This window comes from Vigna angularis, chromosome 5 (assembly GCF_016808095.1).
Source record: "Vigna angularis cultivar LongXiaoDou No.4 chromosome 5, ASM1680809v1, whole genome shotgun sequence".
Classification (NCBI taxonomy): Eukaryota; Viridiplantae; Streptophyta; class Magnoliopsida; order Fabales; family Fabaceae; genus Vigna; species Vigna angularis.
In genome coordinates this window covers 15,016,704-15,039,149 of record NC_068974.1, presented here as the reverse complement: position 1 = coordinate 15,039,149, position 22,446 = coordinate 15,016,704, and the positions used below count along the sequence as shown (strand labels likewise).

The 22,446-nt window shown below is 38.8% G+C and overlaps 1 protein-coding gene across 1 annotated transcript; it reads left to right on the top strand.

Annotated features, from left to right (window-relative positions):
* The first annotated feature begins 5 nt into the window (after positions 1-5).
* Positions 6-20,233, top strand: LOC108319132 (uncharacterized). Its single transcript, XM_017550164.1, has 5 exons — positions 6-181; positions 18,291-18,591; positions 18,938-19,263; positions 19,525-19,855; positions 19,955-20,233. The coding sequence occupies exons 1-5, from the start codon at positions 6-8 to the stop codon at positions 20,231-20,233; spliced, it is 1,413 nt and encodes a 470-aa protein (XP_017405653.1).
* The last annotated feature ends 2,213 nt before the right edge of the window (positions 20,234-22,446 follow it).

The following is a 22,446-nucleotide window of genomic DNA, read 5'->3' as shown; positions in this document are numbered from 1 at the left end:
TGGTCATGGTCAAGAAGTCGAACGGCCAGTGGAGAATGTGTGTGGACTTCACCGACCTCAACAAAGCATGCCTTAAGGATTCATATCCCCTTCCGAGCATTGATCGGTTGGTAGATGGGGCTTCAGGACATACTATACTCAGTTTTCTTGATGCAGACTCGGGGTACAACCAAATTCCCATGTACGCGCCCGATCAGAATAAAACAACCTTCATTACCGAGCGCGCAAATTACTGTTATGAAGTAATGCTGTTCGGTCTGAAGAATGCGGGCGCCACTTATCAACGCCTTATGGACAAAGTCTTCCACCATCAAATCGGCAAATGCATGGATGTCTATGTAGACGACATGGTCATCCGCAATCAATCTGTGGAACAACATTTCAAGGATTTGACAGAAGTTTTCCTCCAAATACGACGATACAACATGCGACTTAACCCCTCTAAATGCACCTTCGGAGTCCCTGATGACAAATTTATGAACACCGAAAAACGGCGCCAAAAACTTGTTTAACCCTCGACAAGTGTGACCAAATCGTATCAAGTAATAAACTCGGTAAGACCAAGTATCGTTCTCCCAAAGGACTCACGACCTAGTTAGTTATATGATTTGTTGATTATTTAAGACTTGTAAACAATTGATTGTAGGTTTAAATGCAAAAGACAGTAATTAAACATGTATGCATGAATTTGATCAATGGAAAAGAAGAAATCAAACACTTTAATGAATTAGATGGATGAGTATGTTGTTGGGGTTATCAATTTCATCTTATCCACTCTCATATACTTTTAGGAATTCATCATTCTTTTCATCAATGTTAATGCCACTCTCTAAATCATCTTGCAAGAAGGCCTATCCTTAATTACGAGTTCATACAATTCCTAGCATTCCTAGTAATTAGTTCTGAAGTGCAGGAGCTTAAAGGCAATCAATATGCTATTGGGAGAAATTCCCCGGATCTAGATTTCTCTGTATGTTCCCATATCGACAAAATCAATAATCATGGCAATGAATGAGTTAAACAAAGCAAGCATTAAGCAAAGAGGGAAAACCCTAACTAATGATGAAAGAAAGCATAAGTCTTAAAATAAGATGTTAAAACAAATTCCATATATGAGAGTTTCACAAGACTACATTGATTCCCCAACAACAATACAAGGTTTAGTTCACCATATTCATGGTGAAACTAGATGAATAATAATGGAGGAAAGAAAGATAGAACCCTAGAAAGAGGAGGAGGTAGCATGAGCATCCGAGATCTTCCTTCAAGGGGTGGAAAAGTGAGTGTTTGCTTCGTCTTAGCCAAAGATACAAACCCTAGGACGTCCTAAAGCTTATATACTGTTCTAAAATATACAGAAAATTAGGCCCAAGCCCAAAATAGTGCCGCTCAGCGATAAACTACCGCTCAGCGGTAAGTGCGTGAGTTGTTTTTCTCCCCTCAGCGCCTTTTCACCCCTCAACGGAGCCAACGTGGATTTCTGAGTGCCGCTCAGCGGTAAACTGCCGTTGAGCGGTACTTGCGGCTTCTCCTTTTTGCACTTTTTGATGTCTTTTCTGATTCCATCTCTATTCTTCTTCACTTCTTTCACCAAATTCACCTTAAAACCTGCATAAAACACTGAAATCAAGCATAAACCTGCCCAACTCTCTTATTTCTAAAAATATGACATAAAACATGATTTCAAGCTAGTTTCTAAGTGTGAAAGGTTGCTTTTAGTATCAATTTTAAGCATGAAAATAACAGTTTTTCAACTGTTATCACAACCCCAAACTTAGAACTTTGCTTGTCCTCAAGTAAACAAGATGTAACTCAATCTTCTACCAATCCATATAATGGTTTACTCATTCAAAAATCCTCTTTTCAAAATAAGTAAAAACTTCAATCAAACTCATGACAAAGATTTCAATCAAGACGTGCACATGCTTTGGTGTTCACAAATTCACTTAATATCCAACAAATGCTATTTCTCATGAATGATCAATCAACTAAGCATGGATGTTCATGTGCTCATGGAATATTTCCTCACTAGGTAAAGTGTTTCACTCAAACACAAGTGTATAAGAGGTAATTACTCATTCACTCTACTATCACAATGTCACATGAATTGACTTTGCCTTTCATTTAACCACAATCAAATAAATTCACAAGCATGCATCATCACAAGGACTTTTTCAATGGCTTATAATGTGGCTGAGCTAACAAGAAAATTGTTTTTTCTAGATCACAAAACCCTTGAGTTAAGAGAATCATATAAACACAATCATTCTTACTTTTCCAACTTTCCTTTGCATTGAGCTTTGCTTTTTCTTTTCTTAATTTTCTCTTTTTCTTTTGCTTTTCACATACTTACTTTTTAATTCTTAGCTCAATGCTTTCAATTTCCCTTTCTATTTTCCAACAACCCCAAACTTGAACATTTATCAATGCCACACAATATTTTCTACTTAACTCAAGGTAAAGCTTTTCAATAAGGGTTTTCAAATCATGTTCAACGCTAAGGGTTCAAAGGATAGAACACAAAGTGCTCTCTTTTAATGGCTAATTTCATGACATTGGCTAATATAAGGGTTACCATCAAATGACCTTGATCATATGATGCAAACAAGCAAGTAATTCAATCATAGAAGACTTGGGCAAAGTTATTCATGCTTCCAAAATAATAGCATTCATTCACAAAAACTCTGGAGCTCAAAACCTCACATATAAGCTCATTCACATTTGACATACACATCCTGCTTAGAATCACACTCACATTCACAACATCATGCATTTGTTCACAAAGCTTGTGAATCACCTGTATAAGCATCTAATATGTACATCTCAACATCAATCCATATCAAAGTCTCATCAAGCATCACTTATCAAACAATCACAATCATAAGCAAACCATCATAACAGACAAAGTTTCCAATTGAATACATCAAATCCTATTCTAAAAACAAAAGTGAATAAGTTCAGAACACTAAACCAAATAAAAGCATAAGTCCTACTCTAGTTATGATAGCATTCATCAGTAAATTGATGGAAACTTAGCCATGCTTAGAATGACCTGGACCTTGCAGACAAAGCTTCAAAAACCGAGAACAGGATTGGTGCAGTGGATTGAAATCAGCAGTGTGGATGCAGCGAAAATTGAGTGAGATTGATTGATGGTTGGTGTGTTTAAGTGGAATGAGTATGTGTGGGAACCTCACAGCTTAGAAGGCCTTCCTACAATGGAAGGAAAAAGTGCTTTTAATTATGGGAAAAAGAATCAATGTAAATTACCTTCCATAAAAGCAAAATGGTAGGTGATCCTTCTTCCTCTTGAATCCTCTTTGCCATGGCTCTAGTAAGAGGTCCAATGTGCGTCTTACATGGTCTTCCATCAGACCCTCCCTCTTGAAATGGATCTGTCCTCAGATCTGATTCACCCTATTGATCATTCCCTGTGAAAGGAATTAAATCGCAGTTGTTAAAAGTATGACTGACACCATAACTTTCAGGGAGATCTAAGATGTATGCATTATCATTTATTCTTTTGACCACCTTGAATGGACCATCTCCTCTTGGACTAAGTTTGAATTTCCTTTGAGAGGGAAATCTTTCCTTTCTCAAATGAAGCCAAACTAGGTCTCCTTCTTCAAAAACTATTTTCTTTCTCCCTTTGTTGTTGTATTCTGCATATTTTTTAGTTTGTTTTTCAATTTGGATTTTGACTTTCTCATGTAACTTCTTGATGAACTCTGCTTTAGAATTACCTTCTTTATGAAAAAAGAAGATGATTCTGGAAGAGGTAGTAAATCAAGAGGTGTGATAGGGATAAAGCCATAAACAACCTCAAAAGGAGAAAGATTAGTAGTTTTGTGGACTACTCTATTATAAGCAAATTCAATGTGAGGTAGATGTTCATCCCAAGATTTGTTATTACCTCTTAATATTACCCGTAATAGTGTAGATAAAGATCTATTTACTACTTCAGTTTGCCCATCAGTTAATGGGTGACATGTAGTAGAAAATAGAAGTTTAGTTCCAAGCTTTTCCCATAAAGTTTTCCAAAAATGGCTTAGAAGTTTTGGGTAAGCCATGCAATCTCACTATTTCTTTAAAGAAGAGTCTAGAGATATAGCTAGCATCATCTACTTTGTGGCAAGGTATAAAATGAGCTATTTTACTAAAATGATCTACTACCACAAATATAGAATCATACCCCCTTTGAGTTCTTGGCAATCCTAAAACAAAGTCCATGCTAAGGTCTTCCCAAGGGGTATTAGCTATAGGAAGAGGTGTATAGAGTCCATGAGGCATAATTTTGGACTTAGCTTGTAAACAAGCTATACATTTAGAACAATGCCTTTGAACATCTATTCTCATGTGTGGCCAATAAAATTTACTTTTCAAAATATTTAGAGTTTTATCAACTCCATGATGACCCATGAGACCTCCTCTATGACTCTCTTTGATAAGAAGTTTTCTAATGGATCCTTGGGGTATAGAAAGTTTTCCTTTATTAAAAAGATACCCCTCAGAAAGATAGAATCCATCAAAAGGCTTCTTAAGACATGATGAATAAGTAGATGCAAATGTTTCATCATTTTCATATAAATCTTTTATGTCATCAAATCCTAATATTTGAGATCCTAGGGTTATTAACAATGCATGTCTTCTAGATAAAGCATCCGCAACAACATTAGTACTCCCCTTTTTGTGTTTGATGACATAGGGAAATTGCTCAAGATATTCCACCCACTTTGCATGCCTTTTGTTTAGCTTTGCTTGCCCTTTAATGTACTTGAGAGATTCATGATCAGTATGTATTATGAATTCTCTAGTTACCAAGTAATGCTTCCAAGTTTTTAAAGCTCTAATGAGGGCATACAATTCTTTGTCATAGGTAGGATAGTTCAAAGTTGCCCCTCTAAGTTTTTCACTAAAATAAGCTATGGGATGTCCTCCTTGTATTAGAACAGCTCCTATACCTACCCCAGATGCATCACATTCTAGTTCAAAGGCTTTGGAAAAATCAGGCAAAACTAGAATAGGTGCATGTGTTAACTTGTGCTTCAAAGTCTCAAAAGACAACTCTTGCTTATGACCCCAAAGAAAAGGTTTGTCTTTCTTGACTAGCTCATTTAAAGGAGCAGCTATGGTGGAGAAGTCTTTCATAAATCTTCTATAAAAACTTGCTAATCCATGAAAACTTCTTACTTCTCCTACATTTTTGGGAGTTGGCCATTCTTGTATAGCCTTGATCTTCTCTGGATCAACATGTACACCTTCTTTTCCAACTTTGAATCCAAGGAAAATCACACTTTCTTGACAAAAAGTACATTTGTCAAAGTTGGCAAAGAGATGATATTCTCTAAGAAGAAGCAAGACTTTTCTGACATGGTTAAGATGTTCTTGAAGGCCTTGACTATAGATTAGGATATCATCAAAGTAGACCACTACAAACCTCCCTATGCATTCTCTAAGAACATGGTTCATTAACCTCATGAATGTACTTGGAGCATTGGTCAAGCCAAAGGGCATGACTAACCATTCATACAAACCAAACTTGGTGTTAAAAGCAGTTTTCCATTCATCTCCCTCTTGAATTCTTATTTGATGATATACGCTTTTGAGATCAATTTTGGTAAAAATTGTCAGAATCGGCTGCAGCGGAATGGTTAGCGTGGAATAACAAACCAAGAGGGTTTTTAATTCAAACGTGTGCCTTTTAATTTCTACTCAATTAAACTTACTTAGCAATTAATATTGACAAATAAAGAGAGTAAGGTTGAGAGAAATTTGCACAGATGATTTTATCCTGGTTCGGATCTTACCAATCCTACGTCCAGTCGCTTATCTCAAAACAAGATAAACAGTTTCACTAACACAAAACAATTACAAACTACAATCACAAAGATACAATTTGTAAGAGTTTAGAAACCACCTCTCTTGATACCACAAGAGATGAAACAACACCTCCTTTGAATCTTCACAAAGGATGAAACACTTCCTCCGAATACTTCACGAAGGATGAACACCTCCTCCGAATACTTCACGAAGGATGAACTTCCTCTTCCAAACACCTCCTTAGACACACCAAGGATGAACCAGCTATTCCTCTATCACCGTAGCAGTATTTCACCAACTCTACAGACAGAGTTTCCTTAGCTGAGCAAGAGCACACAATTCTCAAGAGTTTTTGAGTATTTGAGCACAAGGGAAGAGTTTCTCAACTAGTTGTTGAGAGGAAATGAGAGTCTATTTATAGACTCATCCAAAAGCTCTTCCATTTTCGTTTTCAGCCTTTCTTACTGTGTTAATCGATTATCTTAAGTTGCTAATCGATTAGTCACTAAAAGACAAAATAACGGATAGTCGAACGGCTAAAAAACGGCTAGTTTTTCAAACGGTCACCTTGCTAATTGATTAAGACCCTCTGCTAATCGATTAACGCTAATCGGTTAACACCCCTTGCTAATCGATTAGCACTGCACTGCTGTATTTTTCCATTTTTCTCTGGAATAATCGATTATTTACCCCTGTTAATCGATTAGCACTGCACAGTTTTTGCTTCTTGGTTTATTTTTACATCACTTTTGAATGCATACATAAAACCACTAATTTCCTATGTTCATACAGTTATTACAAAAGTTACAAGTCTTCAAAAATCATTCTTCATGAGTCTTGGTTGTTCTTGACTTGATTTAGATATCATCAAAACTTCATCTTCATCATTTTGCTAACAAAAATGTTTGCTCCATGTAATTCATCCAACATGTCATCTAATCTAGGAATGGGATGCCTATATTTGACAGTTATATTGTTGATGGCCCTACAATCTGTACACATCCTCCAAGATCCATCCTTCTTAAGAACCAACAACACAGGCACAACACAAGGACTTAAACTCTTTTGGATCCACCCTTTATTCACAATTCATTGACTTGTTTCTCTATTTCTTTTTTTTCCATGGGATTGGTCCTATAGGCTGGCCTGTCAGGAAGGCTGGCCCCAGGCACTAAATCTATTTGATGTTCTATTCCTCTTAAAGGTGGTAATCCACTTGGTACCTCTTTAGGAAATACATCATCAAATTCTTTTAAAAGTTTTTGCAACCCCTTTGGTAGAGAACCAAGTTCATGATTTATTGAAACAAGTGCCTCTTTGCAATAGAGAAGAAAAGGAGGTTGTCCAAGAAAAAGATTTTTAGAAATATTCAAAGTTTGAGGTTGGACAACTTCCTTATTTGAGGCATGGTTTAGGGTTTTCTCCTTTCCTTCTTTCCTACTTTTCTTTTCTCCATCCAACTTCTTTTTAAGAATTATTTGATCCTCTTTTACTTGTGAAGGTGTAAGAGGACACAAGATAATTTTCTTTCCCTTGTGTTGAATGGTGATTTTATTGGTGACTCCATCATGTAAAGCTTGCTTATCATATTGCCAAGGTCTTCCAAGTAATATGTGCCTAACTTCCATTGGTACTATATCACAAACAATTTGATCTTCATATTTGCCAATGGAAATGGGTACTCTTACTTGTTCTTTAACTATTATTCCATCATCCTCTTTGATCCATTGAAGTTTGTAAGGTTTAAGATGAGGAGTAATGGTTAAGCCAAGCTTCTCTACCATTTTAGAACTACAACAGTTACAACAAGAACCACTATCCACAATCATTGAACATGTCTTTTCCAAAACTTTGCATCTTGTGTGGAATAGGTTCTCTCTTTGTGATTGTTCTAATTCTACATGTTTACTTTCCAGGAGTCTCCTTAGCATAAGTAAGTCACCATCACAAGGTAAAGCTTTTTCTTCTTCAGAAGTGGATGTTTCAGACTCACTATATGAAAAACCCTCACTTTCACTCTCATGCTCAAGGATGTAAGTTGACCTTCTATTGCGGCACTCAGATGCATAGTGCCCTTTTTCCCCACATCTAAAGCACTTAGTCTCCTTACTCTTATGATCTCTTGAAGGTTCTTTGACTTTTTCTTTTCCTCTCTCTCTCTAACTTCTTCATATCTTGGCTTGGTTAGACTACCCTCCCTCTTATACTCTTTCTTATGGTTAGAACTATGAGGGTAATCTTTTTTATGATTAGAACTATGAGGGTAATCTTTTTTATGATTAGAACTATAAGGGTAATCTTTCTTGGTGGAGCTTTTCCTCTTGAGTTGTTGCTCTACCCTCACACAAAGTTGGACTAACTCATTGAGATCATTGTACGGTATAAGTTCAACCCTATCTCTTATGTCATAGTTGAGTCCACTTTGAAACCTAGTAATTGTTATCCTAGGTTCTTCTCTTATCCCAGCTCTTAACATGAGTAACTCCATTTTCTGTCTATATTCCTCAACACTCATGTTCCTTTGTTGGAGTTTGTGAAGCTTATCCATTAATTCCCTATCATAATAGGTTGGTACATGCCTTCTTCTCAAGGTAGTTCTCAACTCATTCCAATATCTGATGGAAGGTAAGTGTCTTAGCCTATAATCCTTGACCAAGGCTGTCGACCAAATTAAGGCATAGCGTTGAAAGCTTAGAGAAGCCATGGTGACTCTCCTTTCATCATCTATTTGGTGGCACTCAAACAATTGCTCAACTTTCATTTCCTACTCTAGATATTCTTCCACATCATCCTTTCCATGAAAAGAAGGTAGATCAATTTTGGGCTCTCTTGGATGGTGTTCTCTCACTCTATTGTGTCTTCTAGGAAGCATTTGGTAGTGGTCATCATTGTGATGACTACTATATTGCTCAAGCTCACTAGGAGAAGATGATGATTCTTCTCTTCTCCTATGGGAAGATCTCTCTTTTCTTTTGTCTTGATTATCCAAAAGTTGACTAATCATGTCTTTGAGCTCACTAATCTCTCTATCCCTTTGTTCAAATTTTTGTTGAAATTCCTCCCTTAAAGAACTCTCACTATTGGATTTGATGCTACCTTGCACACTTGATTGACTCATTCTTGTCAAATGAAAAAGGTTTTCACAAGGTTTTCAAAATATTTGATAAGTAATGAATGAAAAGATTTTCACAATTTTTCTGTTTTTGGTGAAAAATTTCTAAAGAGATTCTAAAGGTGAAAGATGTTTCTAAGTAGCTCCCAGGAAGAAGAGGTGAGTCACTAATGGACAAGCTTAAAAACCAAGTTCTTCCTTAGCCGGAGTTTCCTTAGAGTTATCTTTTACCTAAGTTTCTAATTAGAAATTCTTCAAATTCTTTTCAAATGTTATGAAATGAACCTATAACCAAAGAAAGGTTGACTAAATGCTATGCAATCCTATATACCACGGAGACTTAAAACAAAAAAGAATCAATCAAGCAATTTAAAGAAAGCAATAAAGATGCAAAATGTAAATGTTAGACAGCCCTAAGTGAAAGTGCAAGTGGCACTTGGAGCCTCTTGACACACTTCCACACTAAAGAAAACGAAATTGGACTATTACAATGTTCACTTGTGAACTTGGAATTGCTTCAAGAGCATTTTCCCAAGTCACTTAACTCAAAACAGCAAAAGTAAACCTAAATACACTTTTCAAACAGCAAATTCCGTGATATAGACTTGAAATGAGGCCAAGAATTTAATGAAAACATTGTCTTCTTGCTGTTGCATGAAGCTAATTGAATTGGAGATGCAAGTTGCTTGCTGTAACAGAATTTGCAGCTTGCTGGACAATGTTGTTTAGCTGCTGTTGAGTTTTCCTTCTTGCTCCACTTTCAATGCTCAAACCACTTCCTAGGAGGCTACCAATGTAGGAGAAGGATTCTGGTGCTGGATGCCCCAAACAGCTTGCACATACACTCCAAAACTCAGCAAAATCACACCAATCAGTTTAAAAATATGCACCAAACTATGTTGCTGTTTTGAAACTTAGGATGCCAAAAATAAAAAATAGACACAGCAATTTGGAACAACACACCAATGAAATGTACACAAAAGGAACTTATCAAAGGCACTAGAATGGATGAAGAAAGCAAAAAAAAAAAAAACACAAGCACAGTTAAGAAATTATTCCAAATGCAAACTATTTGATAATTTTCAGAAGTGTTTGAAAAAATGCCCCAATGAATTTCAGATTTTGTGTTTTTGATTTCTTTTTAGGGCCTGTAATCTGGATTGGTTGGTTCTAACAACTTTTTAACACTTGATACTTCTTCTTTTGATCATGTATTTTCATTTTTAAACATTGAACCAGCTTTTTCACAATCCAGCAATGAATTTTACACTAAAATTACCAAAACAGTGGCTGGAAAAAAACAAAAACTGCACCAGAAAAATGAACTAAAATGGTGGTTTTGGAACCCAAAATGAGTGGCAGTGATTCAAAAACTTTGATGAATGTTCAAACAACTTTTCTTGGTGATATTAAACATGTTTAAACTCTTAAACAGCTGAAACAATGATTAATATTTAGAATCACTAATCCACTTCCATTTTTAACTCAAAAATGATGGTTTAAATATCCAATCTTCATATAAATTTATTTTTGACCAAATGAGCAGTATTAACAACTTTCAAACATCCATTTAGACTTGCTCAAGCTTTCCAAAAGCACAGAAACAATAGGATTCGAAAATCACCCTTGCTATGGCCAAATTATGCAGCAAAAACCATCAATTAACCAACCACTTTTAGTTTTTCATGGATTCAAAAACTGGACAGCAAAGGAAATGACTCTAAGAAGTGTAAAAACACAGATCTAAGCTAGATTTAATGTGCTTAGCATGACCAAACTCAGATTAGACAATTCAAAGAAGCTTAGCATGGTGAAAAGCTTGGATTAAAAGCTGAAACAGTGGAATGCTATTAATTGTGAGCAACCAAGTTATGCAAATTGCATTTCATTGCTTGTAATGGTCTGCTACACTTTTAGCATCATTCCATATCATCAACCAAATTTGTATAAAGCACTAGAATAAAAAGAAATCAACTGGAAAACAGATTCATGATTTAAAAACAGAATTGAAATTTTGTAGCAGAGTTCAACACAGATTTGAAATCAAAATGGATTTCTAGTGCTTTAGCTTGTATCACCAAGGCTAGAACAAATTCTCATTGCCTTTATTGGTTGATATATAGCTTATCTAGCACTTGAACTCAAGCAAAATGAATTAAACCAGCAGAAGAGAATACCAAAGCAGTGACAGAAATTAAAACTGCAATATTCACTTGCATATGACCAAGACAACACTGAAATTGAAAATTAAAGGTAGAAATGACTCAAACAAAGAAAATTCACCGTTTAAAATAAAGGATAAACATGATAACAGAATGGAAGCACACCGAACAATGATTAAACACTCCAAATTAAGAAGAACAGGACCAAAATAAAATGGAAACAGTGCTGGAATAAAAACTGGACAGAATGCAAAAACAGAAACAGAATTGGAATAAAAATGGATGAAATAGCTTAGCTCTTGGTGCGTGGACGACCTAAGCTCATGATACCACTTGATGGAAACTTAGCCATGCTTAGAATGACCTGGACCTTGTAGAAAAAGCTTCAAAAACCGAGAACAGGATTGGTGTAGCAGATTGAAATCAGCAGTGTGGATGCAACGGAAATTGAGTGAGATTGATTGATGGTTGGTGTGTTTGAGTGGAATGAGTATGTGTGGGAACCTTACAGCTTTGAAGGCCTTCCTACAATGGAAGGAAAAATGTGCTTTTAATTATGGGAAAAAGAATCAATGTAAATTACCTTCCATAAAAGCAAAATGGTAAGTGATCCTTCTTCCTCTTGAATCCTCTTTGCCATGGCTCTAGTAAGAGGTCCAATGTGCATCTTAGATGGTCTTCCATCATAAATGCTATCTCAACTCCTCATCAATCTGAGCTGTCATCTGTATCCTCCTCTTCTTCCTCATCTTCAGCATCCTCAAATGCATCATCTTCATCATCAACATCATCTTCATCCATCTCCATAGCTGAAGCTTCAGTTGCTTCAGCTCTGCCTCCTTGTACCTGCTCTGCTGGCCAAGCTACCACATTATGAAACTCCTCCATAGTCCACTTGTGTGCTGGAGGTGTATCATACATTCCAACAATCATCTCTGTAGTAGCCACCTGCCCTCTGTGGATAGATTGTAATTGTGCACCTATAAGAGACATGTACATGTCCCTCATTTGAAAAGGTTCTGCTTCATGTGTCTCAGTAGATGCCTGACTCTGTGCTTGCCCTCTTTCTCTTCGAGTATGACGTGGTGGAACTGGCTAAGCTGCTTCCTCACCTCCACAGTATTGTCTATAGTAGGCCTCATCAATTGCTTTCCTTGGCCTTTCAAATGGTGGAGCAGAAGTATCCACCCCAGCTATCTTGCAGAGGTGTGTGATTAAAGAAGGATGTCCTAAGGGTGCTTTGTTGTTTGTTATGTTAGCACACACCCTTATCTCATCAGCTATAACCTGTCCAATAATGACATTCAAGTTCCTGATTGCACAGTAAAGGAGGAGTGCCCTGCTAAGAGTGATGTCTGACACATGAGAACATGGCTGAATGTTGGCATGAGAAAACGCTATCCAATACTTTGCAAGAGGAGTCAAGTCAGTCCTCCTAATGTTCACCACAGAGCCAGTTATATTCCTTTGAAAATGTCCTCTAGGTACACATAGAACTCTCTCCACATCATCAAAATCAGCGCCTTCTTCCATATAGAGAGCAAACTGGAACTGTTCACCAGCCCACACAGTATCCAAGAATTTGTTGATGTAATCAGGATCATACCTAATAGCATGGCCTCTGACATAGCCTAGGTAGTTCTCTGCTGGATAATCACCAATCTTTCTTGCATTAGTGTAAAATTCTTTCACCACAGCTATATTGGCAGGTGTAGGGTATGTGGCTAGCTTCCCCCAATCATTCCCTAACAATTGCTCTCCAAATTGAGGAGCAAAGTTAGGTATCATTCCCACCTTTCTCTCCATAAGGAGTCTCCTATCTTGGACCACCTTGAAGTGCTTCTCATGTTTGCGAGATAGGAACCTACTAGAATGGGGTTGTTTTGGTTCCTTTTCTTTTCTTTTGATGCCATGGTCCTCAATCTTTTGCCTGAAGAGGATGCCATTCCTACATCACACACAAATACCAAACCACAAAACATGTTGTTAATCATTAGTAAAACACAGAAAACACCTTATTTCGAGGCTAAACCACCGCTGAGGGTCAAAATCACCCCTCAGCGCCACCAGTGCAGCAATCCCGAACACAATGCAGCAAAAATCACAAGTCTGTCAGAGTGCCGCTCAGCGGTAATTTACCACTGAGCGGTACATCTGTAGAATTTTGAAAAACTTCTTTTGGCTTATCCTAACTCCACCCAAATACAATTTTCACGTTTCCAGCTTAAAATCAAACAATTTAATCGGTTTAATCATCAATTAAATCATCAAACCATGAATAGAAATCAAAACCCCTAATGCTTCATGCTTTAACAATCACATTCAAACTCAAGAACCCTAGAATGAAAAATGCTTGACTTACTTGGGTGGACATGCTAGATGAAATGAGAATGCTTTCAAGCTATGATGCTCTCTTCCAACCCCAAACTTAGATGGAACACTAGTGAGAAAGTGAATGAAAGGGAGATTTTCTCAAGAGGGAATGGGGAAAAGATGTAGAGAACCTTTGAAGAGGTATGTAGGAGTGTGTGTGCAGAGAAGAGTCTGAAAAGAGAAACTAAAACGCAGCTTAGGGTATAAAAATACCCTAATGGGCTCGGGTTCTGCTAAGGGGCAACCTAAGCCCAGTCTGCGATACTACCGCTCAGCGGCACTTTGGGGAAGTTTTCTTTTTCTTCCTAGCTTAACCTAGATGCCTCCTTCTCATGCCCCTCACTGGTTCCCTGCAATTGAATTTTCAGATTACTCATGCAAAACCCTATTATGCAACTATAGTAAAACAAACAGAAATAATATGATCAATCAACTGGGTTGCCTCCCAGGTAGCGCTTGTTTAACGTCACGAGCTTGACCCAAAATCCACCAACACCCATCAGTAGGTGCAAAACTTTCTTACCAACACCCATCAGTAGGTGTAACAAACCTAGTATCCTTCAGTAGATACTTAACCACCTAGCATCCTTCAGTAGATGCTCTATCCCAACAAAATATTTACAGAAATAATGTCCAATTGATTAAAAATTACAAAACCAAAATAAAATCAAAAGAAATATTGTCCTCAAATCACTGGAATGCCTTCCAGCAAGCGCTCTTTTAATGTCATTAGCTTGACCCAATAAAGTTCAAGTTCCTTCTTCATGGTTGATGTCCATATCCCACCAACTCCTCAACTGCTTCCGGTGTACTGTTTTGACTCTTCTAGAATATGCAGACTCTATCTCTATCATCTCCTTTTCTTTGTAGCCTTTTACAACCCACAACTTGTTTTTGAATCTCACAGGTGTACCCAGTTGGAGTTGTTCTTTCATCCAGTCATCAGGAACTTTTCTTCCTCTTCCAATCATTTCTTTTTCCTGTACCTGAAACAATAAACAATGTTTACCTTTAACCTTGGGCTTTTTATCTTTAGGGCTAGTCATGAGTACATCTTGAAATGCAGCTTTATGACTAGCTTCTTCCTCCTGCATCTGCCTCTCTTCTTTGAAGACATCTACAAAAACTCTCTCTTCTCTATCTTGGAGCACCACTATACCTTCGTTCACATCAATGATGGCTTTGGCCGTTTTCATAAACCGTCTTCCGAGAATAATGGGTATCTTTTTCGTCTCCATCTCCATCACCACAAAGTCTACCAAGAACTGGAGTTTGCCTACACAAACTATAATATCTTCTACTATACCACAGGGTTCCTTTGAAGATCCACCTGTCATTACTAAGTTAACCTTTACAGGCTTCACATCAATATCACCGATCTGCTCTAGTAAAGAATAAGGTATCAAGTTAACACTTGATCCTAAATCAAGTAAGGCCTTGTTTATCCTTTTCTTCCCTATTGTGCATGGAATGGAAAAACCTCCTGGATCTTTTGCTTTTGGAGGGAATGGCTCCTTTTTAACAGCTTTATACTTCTTTGTATCATCATCTCTACGTCTTTTCTTTGTAGAGACTTCTTCCTCAGGTTTAGTATAAACTTCAATTTGTTGTAATATATGATTCCAAGGTACATCATTGTCCACCATCTTGAATAATTCTGTAAAATCAAATTGTTTCTCTTGATTTATTGGAAAAGGAAAAATATCATTACTCTTTATCTCTCTTCTCTCTCCTTTCTCTTTCCTCTCTTCTTTATCTTTTTCTCTCTTTTCTCTCTCTTCTTTTACTTGCTCTCCTTCTTCTAACTCAACTCTCTCATCATTTGTACTCTCCACCACTTTACATTCTTCCCTGGAGTTAACCTCATTATTAGCCCCAAAATTATTATGTCTGGCCTCTCTTCCAACTGCTTGGTAATCTGACCCATTTGAGTCTCCAAATTCTTAATAGCAGCTTCACTGCTCTTTTGAGTAGACTCAGTTTTTTGTATGAATTGATGAAGAGTTTCTTCCATCCTTATTGACCTTTCGTTAAGTATAGAAATCTGTTTCCATAAGGTTGGTTGTTGTTGTTGCTTATTGAATTGCCCAGTTTGTCCGTGACCAATGCTTGGGTGTGGTTTCCACCCTTGATTAAAATTCCCCTGACGGTATTGATTGGCCATGAAGTTAACATCCTCTAAGGCTTCTGCTGGAAAAGCGCATTGACCATTGATTTGGTCACCTCCACATAATTCACACAACTGTGATTGAACCTGTGCAACAGTCTTTAACTCTTTTGGCAGTTGTGCAAGTGTTTTTGTAAGAGTCTCCAATTGTTGAGTTAGTATCTTGTTCTGTGCTAGCAAGGCATCATGGGTTTGTAACTGTAGAACTCCTTTTTGTTGTATAGGAGCTCCTCTTTCACTGTTGAGCTCATTGTCACTAGTAGCCATATTGTCAACGATTTCTGTAGCTTCCTCTGGAGTCTTCCATTTGATATTTCCTCCTGTTGAGGCGTCAAACATCATCTTGGTTTGTGAACCAAGACCTCCAAGGAAGATTAGGACTACTTCCACTTCATCAAATCCATGCGTGGGTGTCTTTCTTAATAAGCTTTTATATCTGTCCCATGCATGCCCCAGTGATTCCTCCATGCCTTGCTTGAATGATGAAATCTCTTGCTTCCCTTTATTTACTTTTGATTGTGGAAAGTATTTGTTTAGGAACTTGGTCACCACTGCTTCCCACTCTGTAAATCTTCCTTCTGGAAAAGAATTTAACCAAAGCTTAGCGTTGCCTCCTAATGAGAATGGAAACAAGCTAAGTTTGATTGCTTCGTCCGACACCCCATTTATTTTCACCGTGTTGCAGATCTCATTAAAAGTTGTGAGATGCTCATATGGGCTTTCGTGAGATAACCCATTAAATTGATTACTCTTCACCAGTTGGATTAATGCTGGCTTAACCTCCATGTTGGCTGCATTGACCATCGGTCTTGTTATGCTATTAAAATGTTGAGGTCCAGCTATATTTGTGTAATCTGCAAGAGTTCTTCTGGCATTATTATTCTCCATATTTTCAGTGCTATGGTTGTAACAGAGTTTCTGGAGAAGGAAAAAGTTCTCTAGATGTATGGATTCTTCTCCTCTGTCTACTCTCGTCTAAACCTTCAAAAAGAGGTTCTATAGTTTTCTTGCTCCTAGTTCTGATTGCTTCCTTCATACACAAACAAACAAATCCCTAGAAGAATTGGTTAGCACAAAAAGATATAAAAGAAAATATAAGATCAGAGATAAGAAGATAAAAACAGAAAAAAAAAATAAAAACAGAAAATAAAAATAGAAAACAGAAAAAATAAAAACAAACAAATAAAATAGAAATAAAAAAAGAAAATAAAATAAAATAAAATAAAATAAATAAAATGAAAATAAAAATAAAAACAAAAATTCAAATTTTAAAATTAAAAATTAAAGTCAAAGATAATCAATAATCACACAAATGAACTAGTTAAACCACGAGTCCCCGACAACGGCGTCAAAAACTTGATGACAAATTTATGAGCACCGAAAAACGGCGCCAAAAACATGTTTAACCCTCGGCAAGTGTGACCGAATCGTATCAAGTAATAAACTCGGTAAGACTAAGTATCGTTCTCCCAAAGGACTCACGGCCTAGTTAGTTATATGATTTGTTGATTATTTAAGACTTGTAAACAATTGATTGTAGGTTTAAATGCAAAAGACAGTAATTAAACATGTATGCATGAATTTGATCAATGGAAAAGAAGAAATCAGGCACTTTAATGAATTAGATGGATGAGTATGTTGTTGGGGTTATCAATTTCATCTTATCCACTCTCGTATACTTTTAGGAATTCATCATTCTTTTCATCAATGTTAATGTCACTCTCTAAATCACCTTGCAAGACAGCCTATCCTTAATTACGAGTTCATACAATTCCTAGCATTCCTAGTAATTAGTTCTGAAGTGCAGGAGCTTAAAGGCAACCAATATGCTATTGGGAGAAATTCCCCGGATCTAGATTTCCCCGTACGTTCCCATATCGACAAAATCAATAATCATGGCAATGAATGAGTTAAACAAAGCAAGCATTAAGCAAAGAGGAAAAACCCTAACTAATGATGAAAGAAAGCATAGGTCTTAAAATAAGATGTTAAAACAAATTCCATATATGAGAGTTTCACAAGACTACATTGATTCCCCAACAACAATACAAGGTTTAGTTCACCATATTCATGGTGAAACTAGATGAATAATAATGGAGGAAAGAAAGATAGAACCCTAGAAAGAGGAGGAGGTAGCTTGAGCATCCAAGATCTTCCTTCAAGGGGTGGAAAAGTGAGTGTTTGCTTCGTCTCAGCCAAAGATACAAACCCTAGGACGTCCTAAAGCTCATATACTATTCTAAAATATACAAAAAATTAGGCCCAAGCCCAAAATAGTGCCGCTCAGCGATAAACTACCGCTCAGCGATAAGTGCGTGAGTTGTTTTTCTCCCCTCAGCGGCCTTTTCACCCCTCAGCGGTAAGTGCGTGAGTTGTTTTTCTCCTTTTTGCACTTTTTAATGTCTTTTCTGATTCCATCTCTATCCTTCTTCACTTCTTTCACCAAATTCACCTTAAAACCTGCATAAAACACTAAAATCAAGCATAAACCTGTCTAACTCTCTTATTTCTAAAAATATGACCAAAAGCATGATTTCAAGTTAGTTTCTAAGTGTGAAAGGATGTTTTTAGTATCAATTTTAAGCATGAAAATAACAGTTTTTCAACTGTTATCAGTCCCCACTGGCAAGTTCTTGGGCTTCATGCTGACATGCAGGGGCATCGAAGCCAACCCAGACAAATGTAGAGCCGTGTTAGAAATGCAAAGCCCAAAAACCCTAAAAGAGATACAACGTCTGGTTGGCCGAATGACAGCGTTATCACGCTTCATTCTGACGTTGGCCGAACACATCAGGCCTATCCTAAAGAACATGAAGAAGGGCATCACCCAACACTGGGACGATGAGTGTGAACAAGCCTTCGGTGCTGTTAAACACATTCTCACCATCCCTCCAATCAGGGCGCGACCGATAGCAGGATCCGACTTACAGTTGTACATTGCAGCATCTCATCATGATGTAAGTGCCGCTTTAGTACAGGAGACCCCTACCCTTCAGCTGATATATTTTTTGAGTCGAACACTACAAGGGGCGGAGGAGTGATACTCCCAGATCGAAAAGGTAGCCTTGGCCCTGCTCACAGCTTCACGTCGACTTAGACTGTATTTCCAGAGTCATCAGGTGGTCGTCCGAACTATTCACCCAGTCGCTAAGATCCTTAGGAAACCCGACCTGGCAGGGAGGATGGTATCATGGTCGGTGGAACTTTCTGAGTTCGGGCTCCATTTTGAACCTCGGGGATCCATCAAGGGTCAGCACCTGGCAGACTTTGCAGCTGAGCTAACACCAATACCTGACGGCTCAGAGCCAAAATGGCTCCTTAATGTGGACGGATCCTCGAACAAAAGAGGGGGGAGCTCGTATTGTTCTAGAAGGACCAAACGGTCTAGTTGTAGAACAAGCCATCACATTCCGGTTTCAAACCAGCAACAACCAAGCAGAGTATGAAGCTTTGATTGCTAGTCTAACCCTAGCTAAAGAATCGAGGGTCGCTCAGTTAGAGTGCAGGATTGATTCCCAGTTGGTGGTCGGGAATATGAACGGAACCTACCAGGTTAAAGACAACTACTACGCTACTTTCACAAAGCGAGCACCCTCCTCAAGGATTTTGTCGATGTCAGCATCATTCATGTACCTAGGGAGCAAAATGCAAGGGTGGATCTCCTGTCTAAATTAACTCTCAAAGGAGAGAACACAGTTATCTTCAATCATCAAGATGAATCTCGACCACCCAGTCGTGGAAGATTTTGCCACCGATGTCTCGACACAGGAAGCTGATTGGAGACAGAACATACAAGACTTGATGATGAAGTAGGAGCGAGGAGAAAAGGTCACCGTGAGTGACTCAAAATGCATCGCGCGCTTTTTATACATAGGCAACGACCTATACAGGCGTGGCAACAATACACCCTTGTTAAAGTGTATATCGGTGGACGAGGTAGATTACGTCCTACGTGAGCTCCACACCGGGATCTGCGGCTTTCATTCGGGAAAGCATACGCTTAGAGCGCGCGTACTACGCGCAGGATATTACGGGCCAACGATCGACCAAGATTGCGAGACATTTGTCAAGAAATGTCTCTCATGCCAGGCACATGGTCATGACTTTCGCGTCCCTCTTGAAGAATTGCATGGCATCATCTCCCCATGGCCATTCGCCCAATGGGGAATCGACATAGTCGGACCGTTGCCAATCGCAAAAGCTCAAAACATATTCCTCCTGGTGGCGGTCGACTACTTCACTAAATGAATAGAAGCCGAACCACTGTCCATAATCAGCGCCCAACCAGTACAGAAATTCATCTGGCACTTGATATGTCAGTTCGGTCTGCCACAAAAGATCGTCACAGACAATGGCAAGCAGTTCATTGAGAAAAAGTTAGAGGATTTCCTCATAAGCCTGGGGATTAAACATGTGACCAGCTCGGTAGAGCATCCACAAACTAATGGACAAGCAGAGGCAGCAAACAAAGCTCTGCTCACAGAATTGAAAAAACGACTTGGCGAGGCTAAAGGTTTATGGGTGGAGAACTACCCGAAGTCCTATGGGCATACAGATGCACCCCACACGGATCCATCGGGAACACTCCATTCAATTTGATGTACAACACCGATGCCATGCTCTAGTCGAGGTCGGAGAGCCGTCACTAAGACGCAACATCACTAACATGACCCTTAATGATGAACAACTGCAGATGAATCTCGACACACTGCCCGAGCGGCGAGAGGTCGCCATCGTTCGTGCAGCGACCAAAAAAAGAATGCTCTCCCGCCGTTATAACACTAAAGTCAAGCCTAGAGCCTTCAAAAATGGCAATCTTGTGTGGCGGAAACGAGGAGAAGCGAGAAAAAACCGAGCGCACGAAAAACTAGCAGCCAACTGGGAAGGACCGTTCCGCATTACTAAGGACCTGATGAATGGGGCATACCGCCTTGAACTCCTCAATGGACAAACCGTCCCTAACACTTGGAACGCCACTCACCTTAAATATTATTTCAGTTGAAGTTTATTATTTTTCATGTTCATAACACATTATTTTTCTCGCTTACAATAAAGAATATCTTTCCCATTCTTCATTTATTTCATTCTCACATGTCGAGTCCCAGGGTCAAATTTTACAAAACCATTCGGCATGATAAATGTTCGCCCTAGAACATCCAAACCACGACGCATACACTCGCTCTGGAAAATGTTCACCTTAGAACATCCGGACCAAGGCACCATTCGGCCTGATAAATGTTCACCTTAGAACAACCACACAACGGGATACACTCCCTCTAGTAGATGTTCTCCCTCGAACACCCAGATACATTCGTCAAAGGGATACACTCCCCTGGTAGATGTTCTCTCTCGAACACCCAACACATTTGTTAAAGGGATACACTCCCCTAATAGATGTTCACCCTGGAATACCCAACACATTTGATCTAACTGATCACTCACAGACCTTACCAACGTCTACCTCACACCAGTATGAGGATACTATACCGTTCATACAACAATAATAACAACACGATAGCAAACATCTATTTCGAAACGAAAGTCTACAAAACGAAAGTTCGAAACAAACAAATAAGAGTTCATGGCCACGCCAAAATCCTACAACCTAATCTATTACAATATCTGGAGATCCGACAACGGATCCTCCAGCAGCTTCGGCATTGGGCTCCTCAGCAGCAGCCACTCCATCGTCGACACCTACTTCAGCCTCCATGAAAGCATAATCTGGAATCTCATCTAAGGGCAACATTTGACCCTCATATACGTCCTTCCTCAGATCAAATGTCACTCCCTCAATGGACACTTGAAGGAGATGCGCGACTTGCCTCAAAGCCTTCTTGAAACCTCTAGTGTGTTCCACGACTATGGCTTTGCTCATTTCTTCTCTTATTTCTCGCTCCTCGGCAGCCGCAACAAGTAGATCGTCTCTTTCTTTAGTCAGATCGTCGCTTTCTTTAGTCAATGCAGCCACAATCTTCTTTGACTGCTCTAACTCGGACACCATCTGGTCCCGCTCTATCTGGAGCTCATCCCGTTCTTTCTTCAGAGCAAGGCCGACTGACCGAGTAGTATTCAATAGCACTTGGGCCTCACACATCAATTGCTCCGACTACCTCTGCCTCTTATCACAGTTAGAGTGGACATCCGCCAGCTCCTTCAGTTGAGTCCGCACTTTCTCCAGCTTGACCCTCAACACGCCCCTGTCGGAGGCGTATGCCCTGTGCCAAGCAGCCATAGCTGTTCGACTCGCCCATTCCAACATGGCATCAGCCATTTATTATTCCCACATGTTCTCCACTACCTTATTCTCATAATCATCCAGGTTATTGGGATGCAGTTGGGTTGGTGCTTCGTTTAGGGTTCTTAGAACCTCCATTTGAAAAATAGTTAAGGGCAACCTAATATATAGATCATAGAACGACGAAGAATAAAAATAGAAGAAATCGTTGGTGGCGTTCTCTCTTCCCTGAAAAACTCTTTCCTTCTCACGTCAAGCCACCAACTTGACGCAAGATCTTTAACCTAGGGTTCTTAAGACGCAACTATTCTCTACCCAATCTGCTAGTACTACTCTACTTCTAAATAAGCTACGAAAATCACTTACTTCCCACGAAGCCCAATCGTAGCCGTTACCAAAAGTCGAGGGAGCAGCGCACTCTTCTGGACCTTTAGTCAACACATTTCCATACAAAAACGCACTTTCGTCGCTAAGAACAGTGGTGATTTCATGGCGCTCCACCGTCGATGACGCTTCCGGCGTATCAGCACGTGCATTCCACCCCTTTTCCTCCATTATCAACGATGAACACACT